The sequence below is a fragment of the Peromyscus leucopus genome, chromosome 3 (genome assembly GCF_004664715.2).
Source record: "Peromyscus leucopus breed LL Stock chromosome 3, UCI_PerLeu_2.1, whole genome shotgun sequence".
Lineage (NCBI taxonomy): Eukaryota > Metazoa > Chordata > Mammalia > Rodentia > Cricetidae > Peromyscus > Peromyscus leucopus.
This window is the reverse complement of record NC_051065.1, coordinates 79,092,815-79,106,839: the sequence shown is the minus strand read 5'-3', so window position 1 is coordinate 79,106,839 and position 14,025 is coordinate 79,092,815. Positions and strand designations below refer to the sequence as shown.

Sequence of the window (14,025 nt, the reverse complement as noted above, 5' to 3'; positions counted from 1 at the left end):
CTAACTTACAGCTTCTGTTCTGCATATCTAAATGGCTATATTTTATGAATTTAACAGTAAGCTTCAGAATATCTATTGATATAAAAATAAAAAACAAAGGGAGAAGGAAATGTGGAAATTGCATGATATACTTGATAGAAGTTAAGAAAACATAAAAATAGTCAACTGTTTCAATTTACATATATATTAAGTACTGCTAGGTAATTCACTTCATCAGTGTAGCTACATACTCCTTTTAGGCTCTATCCATGACTTAAAAGTAAACCCTTGTCCTACTGGCATTAAAATATGCAACAATTATTTCTCTGTATCTATGACATACTGCCACACTCTGTGATAAAGAGTTAAACAAGCATGCAAGATTGCTACAATAAATGCGATGGAATATTAAAGATTGTATCTTTTGGCAGCTCTTCATCAGGGTACTGGAGTGTGGAAGAACCAGAGGCTAATCCCCATTATGTATCATAGGATATTGTCAGATTCATATTCTACATCTGTCCTACAGTGCTGACTAGAAGAGTAATTACTGCTGAGATAAGCCCTTTCTGGAATATGTGCAATTAATTCTCCTGGAAAAAGTACGAAAGTAGCCTGACACTTTAATAATGTTTAAGTATACCTAATCTATTTCTTTTCTGTCCCTAATGTTTCCTAAATATGAAAAAGAAAGAGGATTTGAAAGTACTTACAGCTGCCTGTTCTTATGTAAATCTTCCATGGGACTATAACATTCTATCTTAAAATGACTGGCATGAAATAATACTATAAATTATAATAGTATGAGGAGCAAGTGGGGAATTACTTTCAAGCTGAATTCAGGATGTGATTTTCATGCAGAATGATGTTTCTCTTATCAAGCAGGAATTATTCTGTTATTAAATCTTCAAGGGTGTACAATTTCATTCAATTTGAATTCTAAATGTATATTTAAACCAAATGAAATTATTCATCTCTCCAGATTCTTTATAAAGTGCTATTTAACCACATGCATTTCTTAGACTTTTATTTCTAGCAACCACTTTATGGTATAGGTAGTAACCTGATTTGCACATGATGCTATACATTCAGTGCCTTCATGCTTCCAAAGCTCCTCAGCTCTATGGCTCCTACACACCCCATGCATTGCTACTCAAGTGTTGACATCACCCTCAACCTTGGCCTGCCTGCAGTGAATGGTATTGCAGAGTGTTGAGAAGTGACTGTTGTTTATTTGCATTAAAGTAAGAAAATCATTTTAATGTTTATTTTGAATGAGAAGAAGAAAGCTTAATAACACAGGGGATTCTTTTTTTAGCTTCTTTTATATGACTAGACTTTCTAGAGGTGATTTTTACCAGATGGAAAAAATGTTCAACTCAGTGAACTACTATGTTAGATACCTGGAAAAGCATCTTAATATGTTCCTTCCTGTAAGAAAAACTTATGACTAAATACTGTGGATTATATTAAATGAATATTAGCAAAGGCCAGAAGAGAAACTCAGCTTATACTTTTTTTTTTTTTTTTTTTTTTTTTTTGGTTTTTCGAGGCAGGGTTTCTCTGTGTAGCTTTGCGCCTTTCCTGGAACTCACTTGGTAGCCCAGGCTGGCCTCAAACTCACAAAGATCCGCCTGCTCTGCCTCCCGAGTGCTGGGATTAAAGGCGTGCGCCACCGCCACCCGGCCCCAGCTTATACTTTTATTGAACTTTGTAAATATAAGTTTGAAAAATAGGAAATTTTAATAACCATATCATTTTTGAAAACACAAAAGTTACTGGGAGCTACTCAGCCCTCTCTGTGATGTGCAGAATATGTGTTTTTTGTGAGAGCATTACTTAATTATATATTATATACTATATATATATCATTATATATTAAATACAACCAATAAGAACCAAAAGCTAGTTTTAGAGATATTAAAGTACAGTGGGATATTTAATGTATGAGTTAAAATTTATAAGCATCTAGTCTTACTGCAACTTGATATACCATGTTTTGTCAATATCATGGGAGGCCTGCCTCTTTCTGAATAGAAAAGGAAGAGGAATCAATGGGGAAGGGGTAGAGGGAAGTTTAGGAAGGGCTAGGGGTAATGGAGGGATGGGAAACTGTGGTTAGGATGTAAAACAAACCAACAAATACTTTTAAAAATTCACAAGCATCACCCAAAACATGTGCACTTAACCTTCACAGGCTGAAGTTACTTCATTTTTTTACATTTTTGGCACATTTATTTCTTTGTGTGCACATATTTGTAAACCTGGTAAACACTGCAGTGTGGCTGTGTGTGTATAGTTCAGTGGACAACTTGTAGAGGTCTGTTCTCTCTTTTGATCATGGGAATTTGGGAGATCAGGTCAGGTAGTCAGGCTTAGCAGCACATCCTGTTACCCACTGACCCGTGTCACTGACTTAATTCTTAAATTTAAACAAGTACTCCAAACAGTTCAATTAAATGATGGAATTCATTAAGTCAAGTTCCATATCTTCATTGCTAATATTTGAATCTATAACCCATATAACCCTTCTTAGCATCACCCTGGTTATAAACTATATTGAAGCTAGGTATGTACTGCACAGTTACAAATTTATCAGCTACAAGGAAAATATAAAATTTGTGTGTCTCATCTCCGTAAGTGGAAGTCTTCCTATCTGCCTTTTATTTTAAAATTTATTATAGATTAATAATAAGTAACATTTATATGATAAGTGGTATATATAATTTAATCACCTAGAATTAGGTACAATGAGATACAATTAGATATAATGAGATATCTATCTATCTATCTATCTATCTATCTATCTATCTATCTATCTTTCTATCTCTACCTCTTACACACACACGCACACATACATACACACAGATGCTTTCGGAGGAATCTTAGCAGTGATGTGTTTAGAATCCTAGTAGGCAGAAATAGTAAATACAGATTACTTTCAGGGAATTTTATTATTATTTCCATATTGCACAGTCAGTATAACCTCTTGATGCTTTCTCTCCCCTGAAATATGTGGTAGCTGACTTAGAAACTGGAATTTTTCACTACTCTCAGACAATATAGATGTGTAATGTTAATAGGCACAAACTATTTATGCCTAGAATAAAGGTGTTTTGTAAAGGAAACACCTTACAAAAGAGCAAGTGAAAATTCAGAATCTTGAGATACTTTCATAATTTGTTTTTCCTTTGAAAATCATCTGTAAATATTCATTTGATATTCTACCAAGTATAAGTATTACATGTCCAAATTACTAGTAAAAACCCTAGTGTATAGCATGGCAAATCAACACAAATTAGGACATTTCAGTTCTAGTCTCCAGAGTCAAAAGATTAATTTTGTCTATAAGTAGATAAAATCAGTTTACTTAAAAAGTTTTGAATGAGCCTATAAGTGAATGGCAAATACAGTTTATTTTAGTTTTTAAAATCATATGAAACACACTTTTCACCCCCAATCTCAAATCATTTATGAGACTTCTGCAGCCACTTACATGACTAATGGGTATCTAATAGAATATATCCACTCCCTAAAACACAAGGCTACATTTCACCACCAATGTTCATGACAAATCTCGCAGATTTACCGTAGCCCATGAAGATAATGTTTGCAGTGTCCCTCACTTTCATATTAGGAATAAAAAATAAAATTGCATGCTATTCTTCAACATGGCCTTCACTAAATATATGAGAAAGAGACTAAAATTTACACAGGGAAGAAAAATTCTATTTTATAACAGTCAGTTTAATAAAATTAAATCTATATAAGCATATAAATAGCTCATTCTATTATAATTGATTCTGATGAGTATGAATATATTCAGTTACTGTATTTAGGATTTTGGTTATAATTCATATTGTATTGATTAAGTATCTTAATAAGTAAATGAGTAAGATCTTAAAATCTAAGTGCTTGGTTGGAGAGTTATCTTTCTGACACATTCAACAGTCCATCTACCCCACAAAAAAGTAAATCTTTACACTTAAATTTGTTTGAATATTACCCACTATAAGAAACCCTTTCTGGCATTCATTGGCTCTGTTATATACTGTTATATACTGTCAGCTACCTAGAACCTCCTCAGCCCCCATGATGCGGAACACTTGCCACAGAGTCTCGTGGCTGTGCTTCACCTCCTGCTCAGTTTCTCCTTCTCAAATGACTCATAATAGTCCTCAGCAGTCATCCCTTCTGTACCTTCTGTATGCTGTTTAACTTTATTTTGTAGCATTTCATTAAGTAAAATATCACATAGAATAGCAATATAAAAATCAATAAAATTGGACGCTTATTGTTCAGTTAGCAAGGTGTTTGAAACTCCAAAATTCCTCTCTGATGTTTTTATTGACCCCACTCCTTACAGACAACAGGAACAAAACCTACTAAACTCTCCTAAATTCTTAGTTTATTTTCCAAACATAAGTATCTGATTGTTTTTCTGATGATAAAAGTAATAGATTTTGCCATAAAATGAGACACTGAACCAAGGATAGTAAAGAATGCCACCAAACACAGATTACTGCAGAGGATGACAAATTCAAGTGCTGCCAGAGACAAGACCCTCCCACAAAGCAAACAAGCAAGCAAACAAATAAACACAAAAGAGCAAAATGCAATCTACCAAACTATGCAATTCAGAACTGAAAATTCTCATCATACAAATATAAATGCTAGTTATTTTTCAGATTTTTGAAACATAAATGGTTTTTATTTATTATACAATTATGAGTCTAAAAATCAATACCACCCTTTTCACTGTTTTATAAAAAAAATTATTAACTATGTAAGTATATGCAACCTAATATGTTGTATGGATATAAATGTATAGGTTTGTCTATCAGATCACTGCTAATGATTATTTTCTGTACATTAACTATTATGTTCTATGGTTTGAATTTGTCTCCCAGTATTCATGGGGATGAGGCTTGAATGTTCAAGGCAACAATTATTGGAAGAAAGGCACAATAGGAAACATCAGGTTTCAGAATGTATCAATGCTAACCCAGAGGGAATGAGGGCTAGCTTCATACTTTGCTGATTCTTCCTGTGAGGCTGTGCATTCTCTCTTGCAGAAGGACAGAGTTTAAAGAGCTATTTTGAAGGCAGAGGTGTCAAGGCCACCTAGCTGGCACCTTGATCTTGGGTTTTTCAGTCTGGGATGGTTTAAAGCAAATTTCTATTCTTTATGAATTAATAAAGCTATGATATTTTACAGCATTGTAAACAAACTAAACAATACAGTTATATATATGTGTATATATATATATGTATACATGTATACACACACACATATATATGTATATATGAAAGAGAGAGACAAGTACCTAAAATTCCAGTAACATAGGCAATTAGAAGCATCTAGGAATACAGATTCAGATCCTTTGGATCTCTGTATTGCCATATTCTTCTCTTCAAGCAAATGTCTACTCAGAAAGATAGAGGAAAGTAATTCCTTACTTGCTTTCCTATGGGATTCAGATCAAAAGTGAAGTTGATAAAACTGAGTTTAAACCTTCAGGCTCACATGATGTCATTGGCTGTCCTGTTGTGTCAATTTGATTGAGGAAGGGGTTCATTTGTGTTTGTACTTATCAGAAAATATAGGAAAAAGGGTCTCAAAAGAAGGTTGTATCCTTAATACAGTTCCTCTCCATCACCCCTTCCTGAGGTCACAATAACTATTTCTGAGGTGAAAGGGCACTGTGGTAAAGACTAGGATTGAAGTCCATGTGGGAGAGTTCAGATACTCCTCAGTGTTGGAGAAAAGGGCAAGCTCAGTACTTTGTTCTCTTCTGAAATTAACTGTAGTGACCATACACCTCACCCAGACTCCTCATGAAGCCAGGTACAGGGTACAGTAGTGCTTTCTATGATCCCAGCATGTGGAAAGCAAAGACAGAACAATCATGAATCCAAGTCCAACTGAGGCTGCATAGCAAATGTCTGACAACCCCAGGCTGTATACGGCTATGTTTCACACACAAGCAGACAGAAAAGCAAATGTGCATCCCAAGAACACTAATGACCCTGGGAAACAAGTGAAACATAAGGGCTTCATACACAACAGATGTCTTTGTAGAAAATAACAACAAAACAGCAGCCAAATGTATAAAAAATATTTAACTTAATGTTTCCTCTCTGTTTAAAACATGATATAGAAATTTGAATAATCATTAGACCATTAGCTTATAGTTATGATTGAAGACCAAACTGGTGTCTAAGGACACTGCTAAAAGAAATATGTCAAAATGAAAACTTAACATTGATAGAAAACAAACATATTTGAAGAACACATTAAGGAGGCAAATTATAAAAATAAAATTTCTAGCTGGAAAACACATACATAACTTGAAGGAAAACTTGCATGGGTTGAATACAATTTCTGAATACTGTTCAGCATCTCAGAAGAAAAATGATAAAATGACCTAGCTAAACCATGGGGAAAAATATGAACAATCTAAATGGACCATGATCAGGAAAACAATATAGAGTCAGACATGGCACTGCATGAGTTTGCTCAGGCTCCCATGACAAAAGCAGAGCATGCTGGGTGGCTTTAAAGCAGTGTCTTAGTCACCCACGGTTCTGAACCTTGTGATCTGAGACCACTAGCTAGCAGAGTTGGGCTTTCACAAGTGTCTCTTCCTGGCTTGCAGACAACTACCTTCCCCAGGTATGTTCATATGTCCTTTGCAGAGAGAGAGAAAGGGTGGAGATGGATATAAGATGGTACAGACAGAAGGGAAAGGACAAGATGACCAGAAGGAAGGATGCAAAGAGTTACAGAAACAAAACCTTCCTCTTGTAAGCCACTTATCCTCATGGTCAACAAAAAGCACTGTTATGTAAGAGGCCTGACTGTAATAACAGCGTTTTCCTCTGCCCTTTGATGTGCTTCTGGCAGAGCATGATGGCTCTGCTGTGGGGTGAAACAGCTGGGGGCAGATGCTTCCACTGCCAACCAGTTCCTTTCGGCTCTAACACCAGGGGCCATAGTGTGTAACTCCTTTTTTCCTTCTAATTAGTTGCCCTATGATGTATATAACCTCAGTAAAAGCTGCTATTTTACCATTTAAAGTTCCCTTGGACATCATAAAACAGTGTAAATCATTACTTTTATCTGTCAAAAACCAATAAAGCTCATAAAAGTAAGTAATGCATGAAAGTTTCATAGGCGCTAATATCAGATTCCTTGAAATTGTTCCTGAGAGGACTAATTGCTTATTGCCTCCCTTTTTACACAGAAAGGAATAAATTGAAAATTTGGATAGAAAACATATTCACATTAGGAATCCAGTTAATGAATTTGATGCTTTTCTCAAACAGTACGAATGTATAATGTAAAATCAAATGATTATTTTGAATTTTGTAGCATCTTCATGCTTTATAGAGTCTACCAACTCAGCAAGCAAGGAGTGTACAATTATGGTAATAATTCTGAAATCATGGAGAAGAAAAATGAAGATACTACATGAAATATCTAGTAGAACTTACTGGATGCAATGCTGTTTGATAACAATAAATAAGCAGGAGCACAACCTAGGTGCTCTGGTCTGAACCGTGCCCTCCTCTACTCACACAATAAGTCCCCTTGGAAGACAGAACACTGGAAGGTGGCTGTAATTAGATGACATCATAAGGTGGGGCCCTCAGATTGATTAGATGGAGCGACCACAGAGCTTGTTATCCTTCCTGTGTATGCAGTGAGAAGTTAGCTATCCATCAACCAGGGCAGTCCTCATTGGCACCAACCCAGGCTGGTACTCTAATCTCAGACACCCTACCAGACAGGACTATGAATAATTAGCTTTCTCACACTTAACTACAACAGATATAAGGAAAGGCTATCTCTCTTGTAGGATTCCAGCTCACCAGGTATCTGGATGCATTTTTTTATCTTACACAATTTCACTGATGGACTGAAAATTAATATGGTACCTCTAAAGTAATTTTGCTCAAATGCTCAAAACTTTAATATACATCAGACATCTAGTAATGTATGGAGACTGCTCCTGACATAGACTGGGGAGGTGGAAGATGCTGTTGAAAGCCTTTAGCACACAGAGCAACCAGTCATAGTAGCATGACAATGATAGTGTCGAGAAAATGTTGCAAAGATGACTGTTGGTAAGACTGCTGGAAAAGAGGATTTACAAATTTCTCTCTGTACCTATCCTAACTGACTACTGATTAACCACTCACAACAGGTGAAACTATCAATGTGAGTGTGACAATTAATCCTGATTGTTGATAGTATTAGATTGGGAGATACCTGGGAGGTTAGTTAAGTACATGGCTAGGTGTATTTGAAAATATTTCCAAGAAGGATTACATCATAATGACTGTGATTTGATGAATGATGTAATCAATTGATGTATTCAAAATTGGAAAAGAGTATTTGAGGTAGCAGAAATGTGAGTGGTTCACTGATATGGAGGAAGAGAGCCACTGGGAAAGTAATATTGAAGGGTGTATCTTTCCTTCATCCATGACGTTTTGCCCTGTTAAAGGCTTAAGGCAATGAAGCCAACTGACCATAGACTGAAAACACAGAAACCATGCACCAAAATCTTTCCTCCTATATTTGTTTTCACTCTCAGGTATTTGTTACAGGAATGAAAAGTCCGAATGTCAGTGTTCAGTTAAATATACATGGTTACACAAGAAAAAGCTTTCCTAAACTATGTTTTTATTGGAATATTTCCTTAAAATTTGTTCTGCAATATATAAGTAGACAAATTCCTTATAATAATATCAATGGTCTAGAAATAAAGCACCAATGGCAATAACTTATAAATTATTCTATATTGCTTGTCTATATAATAATAAATAGCAGCTAAATTAGTTTCTGAACTTAAATTCAGTTTTGTCAAATTGTCACAAACTAGCCTGTTGTAGTCACTAACACCTGTAGTTTCTGTTCTTGGGAGACTAAAGCATGAGAATTGCATGAGTTCAAGGTGAGCATGGATATACAGTGAGTTCTAAGTCATGGTGGGATACAGAGTGAAAACAAACATATACAAAATAGAAACAAAACAGTTGCTTATTCTCAGCATCAGAACCACATTGGTCCATATTTTCCACAAATTGCAGCATTTTGGAGAGTCCTATGCACTTGTGTACCCCATGCATTCCTCGGACCTAGTTTTAATTGTTTGTCTTTTTAACATTTCTTTTTCCTCAATTCATCACACTTTCTTGCTTAAAGTCCTCTTTATCAAGACAAACTTCACTGCAAAAGGGAACATCTCTCTTTTGTTAAAACATTCGACTGTGCAGCACAGATATTGCAATGGTGCAATACTTTATTACTTGGAAAATTTGGATTATTACTTTGGAAAATTTCAAGGCTAAGTAGCCAATTTGGACAACTCAAGTTTAAAGAAAAGGAAATTTTAAAAGCCCATGAGTATGTCATTTTAGGATGACAGGAAATCCAAGCCCTTTTTTCTAGAGAAGAGAACTAAATTATTGTAATTAGAGCTGTAACATGGGCTCTGGAAGCATTTTCTTTCTTTCTCATTTCACCCAACAAAGAAAGTCTGTTACTTTTACATTTTATGTTTTAAATTTGAAGAAACTGATGGTAAGAAGAAAAATGAATAATATTTTCTGAGTTAATTATTGAAAATAAGCACTGCCTGGCAAAGTGAATGAATCTGTTATTTAAGATTGATTATTCCATTTGGTAATAGGTATCTGTACTTGATATTTATTATGATATTATGTACTTTGATTTAAATGCAAAGATATTTTTCTATGGCTTATAAACAAAGCTTGGTTACAATATAGACCTAGAGCAGTAGTTCTCAACCTGTGGGTTATGACTCCAACAGGGGTTGCATATTGGATATTTACATTATGATTCATAACAGTAGCAAAATTACAGTCATGAAGTAGCAACAAAATAACTTTACAGTTGGGGTCACCACAACATAAGGAACTATATTAAAGGGTTGCAGCATTGGGAACTTTGAGAACCACTGACCGGGAGGAATATATTAAATATATAGTGTTTCCATTATATAGTAGATGCTATCTGTAATATTGATATGCTGCTGATTCCTCTATAATGGGATGTTTCTTATACTATAGGAAATGCTCCTCTTGTCTGTGAATGCTATTCTTGTTCTTGTCTGTGAATGCTATTCTTGTAAAGCCATTCTGACATGCTTGTGACTGTCAAACCCTAGTCTAAATAAGGGTCAAGTTTCTGTAAAACTACTGCCAGCTCTTTAGACTCCATAAAATGTGCTATGGATTTGACATCAAACTATTATGTCAGTAGTCCTCAGAAGCTTGTTGGTCTGCAAACTCAGTTATGTCATTGAATTGTTCTTTATAGTTATATAATACACCAATATTGATATAATCAACTGTCAAATCATTTTATAATATTTTTAACTAAGATTTATTTTGTGACACTAATAATGTCAGGGGGTTTTCTACTGTGTTGTATTTATTTTGATGGTATCTTAAAAATTCTTGATGAATTAGCACTCTCCTTTTAATTCTTACTTAATAATTCTATGATATTGTTTCTAGAGTACTGATATTCATTTTAAACTGTTATTCATAATGTATATAAATTGAAACATATAGAAAATAACAGTTCTGCATAGTAAATATGCTAGTATGTTCTAAATATTTAATTCCTGTTATTCCATCATGATAACTTCACTCACTTATATTTTGTGAGAGTTGTACATTAATTAATTTCATCATGTATTGAAAAAAATCTTCATTGGTGATCATGAAATGAAAGTAAAATCTGTTTGTTTTGAAAGATTAATAAGTACATTCCTTCATATTATAACATTTCTCTCTAGGCATTTCAATATGGAGGGAAATCATACAGCATACACACACACACAGAAACTACACGGCATAATGTGGCCTTAACCTTTGGATTGCACCATTTTCTAGTAATATGTAAATTGCTACATATGTAAAACACCATTTCTCTTCTTCCTGTTGTCAAAGGACTACAGTTTTCATTATTAAAGATTGATAAAATTGATGGTCCTATTTTAAATCATTCATCAAACATATAAATAATACTATCAGTGTCAATAGATAAAGGTTTATACCAGACAACCCTGAAAAGTAAGCAGCTGTGCCAGCCAATCACTTACCAGCTCTGCTTGGAGGTGAGCAATGAGCTCATCCCTGTCTTTCAGCTGCAGCTTCAGCATTGAGCATTCATCTTTTGTTATATCCTATAAAACATCAAAGAGAAAGCAGAATAGTCTTAGCCCTCTCACTTTGCTCTTGACAAAAAAAAGTTATCTCTATGTATGGAAATAATTGTATTTGACTAATGAAACGCAGATTTCTCTATGATGTGATATTTCTTACAATACTTCAAAGTTGGAAAACAAAACAAGAGAATATGTATCTAAAACGTTACTATGCTCTACATATCATGTGTATTTCTCCATATTTATGGTTTTTTATAGAAGTTAAATTTTGTTTTCTTTTTGGTGCTTATTTGTCCACATCATGGTACTAACTAAAAAGAAATGTGCATCATTCTCAATTCTTTCATCACTTTTGGGTGTATATAATCAATGTAATAAAATTAATTATACTCTACAAGACATACTTTTGTTCCCTTGTGTAATTAGATGTTAATTCTCTTTTGGGGGAGTTGTTTTGTTTTGAGACAAGGTTTCTCTGTGTAATAGCCCTTGCTGTCCTGGAACTCACAGAGATCTGCCTACCTCTGCCTCCAAGGTGCTGGGATTAAAGGTGTGTACCACCACGCCCAGCCAAGTATTAATTCTTAACCCGGGGTCATGCTACACTCTCTTCATCCATGATGTTCCTAGGATACTTCACTAGTCCCTTTCACTAGGATTCACTGCAGCTTTTACATTCTCAATGTGATAGCACATTCAGCTTCTACATCCATACCCATGGTCTCTGTAATTCTGTGTTGGTAGTTTTCCAATACAATCACCCTTTACAGAATTCCAAATTTTCTAAACTTCTACTCATGAATAGAGCTTCTACCTCATCAGAATCTTAGCACTGTCTATGGACATGCAAACATATCAATCATTCCACATTCTTTCCAAGACCTCTCTCTTCATCATCCCCCATTTATTAAAGGACAGAAAACTCTTTGAAGCTTTTAGTATATACTAACTGAGCCAAAGCTAATACTAATTATTTATTCTTCCTTAATATTTCTGACTTGATTGTCTCAAATATGCATTTGTCAATTGTAGGAGGTATTGATTCATCTGCAAATTCTCTAAGCTCATTTTCCTTATCTATCACTTCCTTTATGAAAAAGATTCTTGAGTAGGAGAGAATGGCCATCATTTTTTCATTGTAACAGTCATATTTTTCTGTTTTTTGCATTTTTCTTTTTTATTATATTTTTACTATTTAAAATTTTTAGTTGTAAATATATTTTACTCATATTTTTCTATATAATTCCATTTCCCAATTCCTTCCCAATTCTATCACCCTTCTTACCCACACAATTTTAGATACTTTCTCAGCAAAATACAAAAACCAAATAGAACAACAGAACCCCTCAAACCCAAGAAAACAAAATAACACCCCAAAAGAAACAAAACAAAACAAACCATCAAATGAAAGCACACACAAAAAAAATTGTGGAGTCCACTATATGTTGGTCAACTATTCCAGAATATGAGACCTGTTGTGGAAAGGTTGATCTACCCAGTGTTAGTCCACTTGAGAAAACTGGATGTTCCCTCTCCCAGCAAGTAAAAATGTCAATTCAGTTGTTAACCTTTACCCTAGTGGCTAGGTTTTCATCCACTCATTCATTTTTAAAAATATAACAAAAATAAATATAAGATAAAACAAAATCTATCACATCAAATTTGGACAAGACAAACCAACAGAAGGAAAGGAGCCCAAGAGAAGCCACAAACATCAGAGACTCACTGGTTCAAACATTCAGGAATCCCATGAAAACACTAAACTGGAAGCCATGACCTAAGTGCAGAGGACCTGATACAGATCTATGCCGGCCCTGTGCATGCTGCTCCAATATCCGTGAGTTCTTATGAACGTTGCTCATGGTGATTTATACAGCCTTGTTTTCTTGGTGTCCTCCACCCACTATGGCTTTGACACTCTTTCAGATTCCTCTTCCAGGGGGTTCTCTGAGCTCTGAGGGTTTCAATGTAGGCATCCCATTTAGTGCTGAATATCCCAAGGTCCCTCGTTCTTTGCATAATGTGCTGCAGGAGGAAGTTTCTCTGATGATGGCTGAACGTGGCACTGGTTTCTGAGTACAGCATACTATCATAGGGGTCATTTTATCACTACATTGTTTTATTTTCTTTGTTTAGATCCATATTATTTGGTTTTACCATAGGCCCTTGGGCTATCTAGCCTCAGGTTCTTAGTCACCCAAACAGTTTCAGGTATGGGTTTCATCTTGTGGAGTGAGCTTTGAGTCATATCAGTTAATGGTTGGTTGCTCCCACAACCTTTGTGCCACCATTGTCCTAGCATATCTAGCAGGCAATACACCATTACAGATAAAGAGTTTATGGCTGGCTTGGTGTTTACATTTCTTTTTTGGTAGCATGCAGAGTGTCTTCCTGTACCAAAGATGCTATAACATAGGGGTGAAAACTCTACTGGAGGCACCAGTTCAACTACTCTGTGTTTAATGAGCTGTGTAGGTATTGTCTTCCACAATGGGGCCTTGCTGTTATTCTGTGACGAGCAACCTATAGTCTTGTCAACAGTCTGGGGTTTTTGGGAATTCCCATGGGTCCACAACTCAATTACATATAACCCAATTCCAGTACTAGAAACTTTGTTTGGTGACACGAGATGGTCAGTTGGGATTGTCTTCTCATTTATTTTTGGTGATTTCATTTAGATCAATTTCATATATGTATATATTTTTGGAAGTTTCTGCTGTATTACTTTTCTTTTTCAGTGAAAAATCAAACTCTCCAGCGCAGCACACTATGTCCTTGGTTGTCATGTGCATATTTGAGAAGACTCCAAGGTTTTGATTTCCAGCCACCTTAAAATGTT

At 35.1% G+C, this 14,025-nt stretch overlaps 1 protein-coding gene across 1 annotated transcript in view; it reads right to left on the bottom strand.

Moving 5' to 3' along the window:
• Positions 1–14,025, bottom strand: part of Ccser1 (coiled-coil serine rich protein 1) — a 1,130,812-nt gene that overhangs the window by 614,216 nt on the left and 502,571 nt on the right. The window contains 1 exon segment of the mRNA XM_028889267.1: positions 11,121–11,204. Within this exon segment, the coding sequence (XP_028745100.1) occupies positions 11,121–11,204 (84 nt within the window).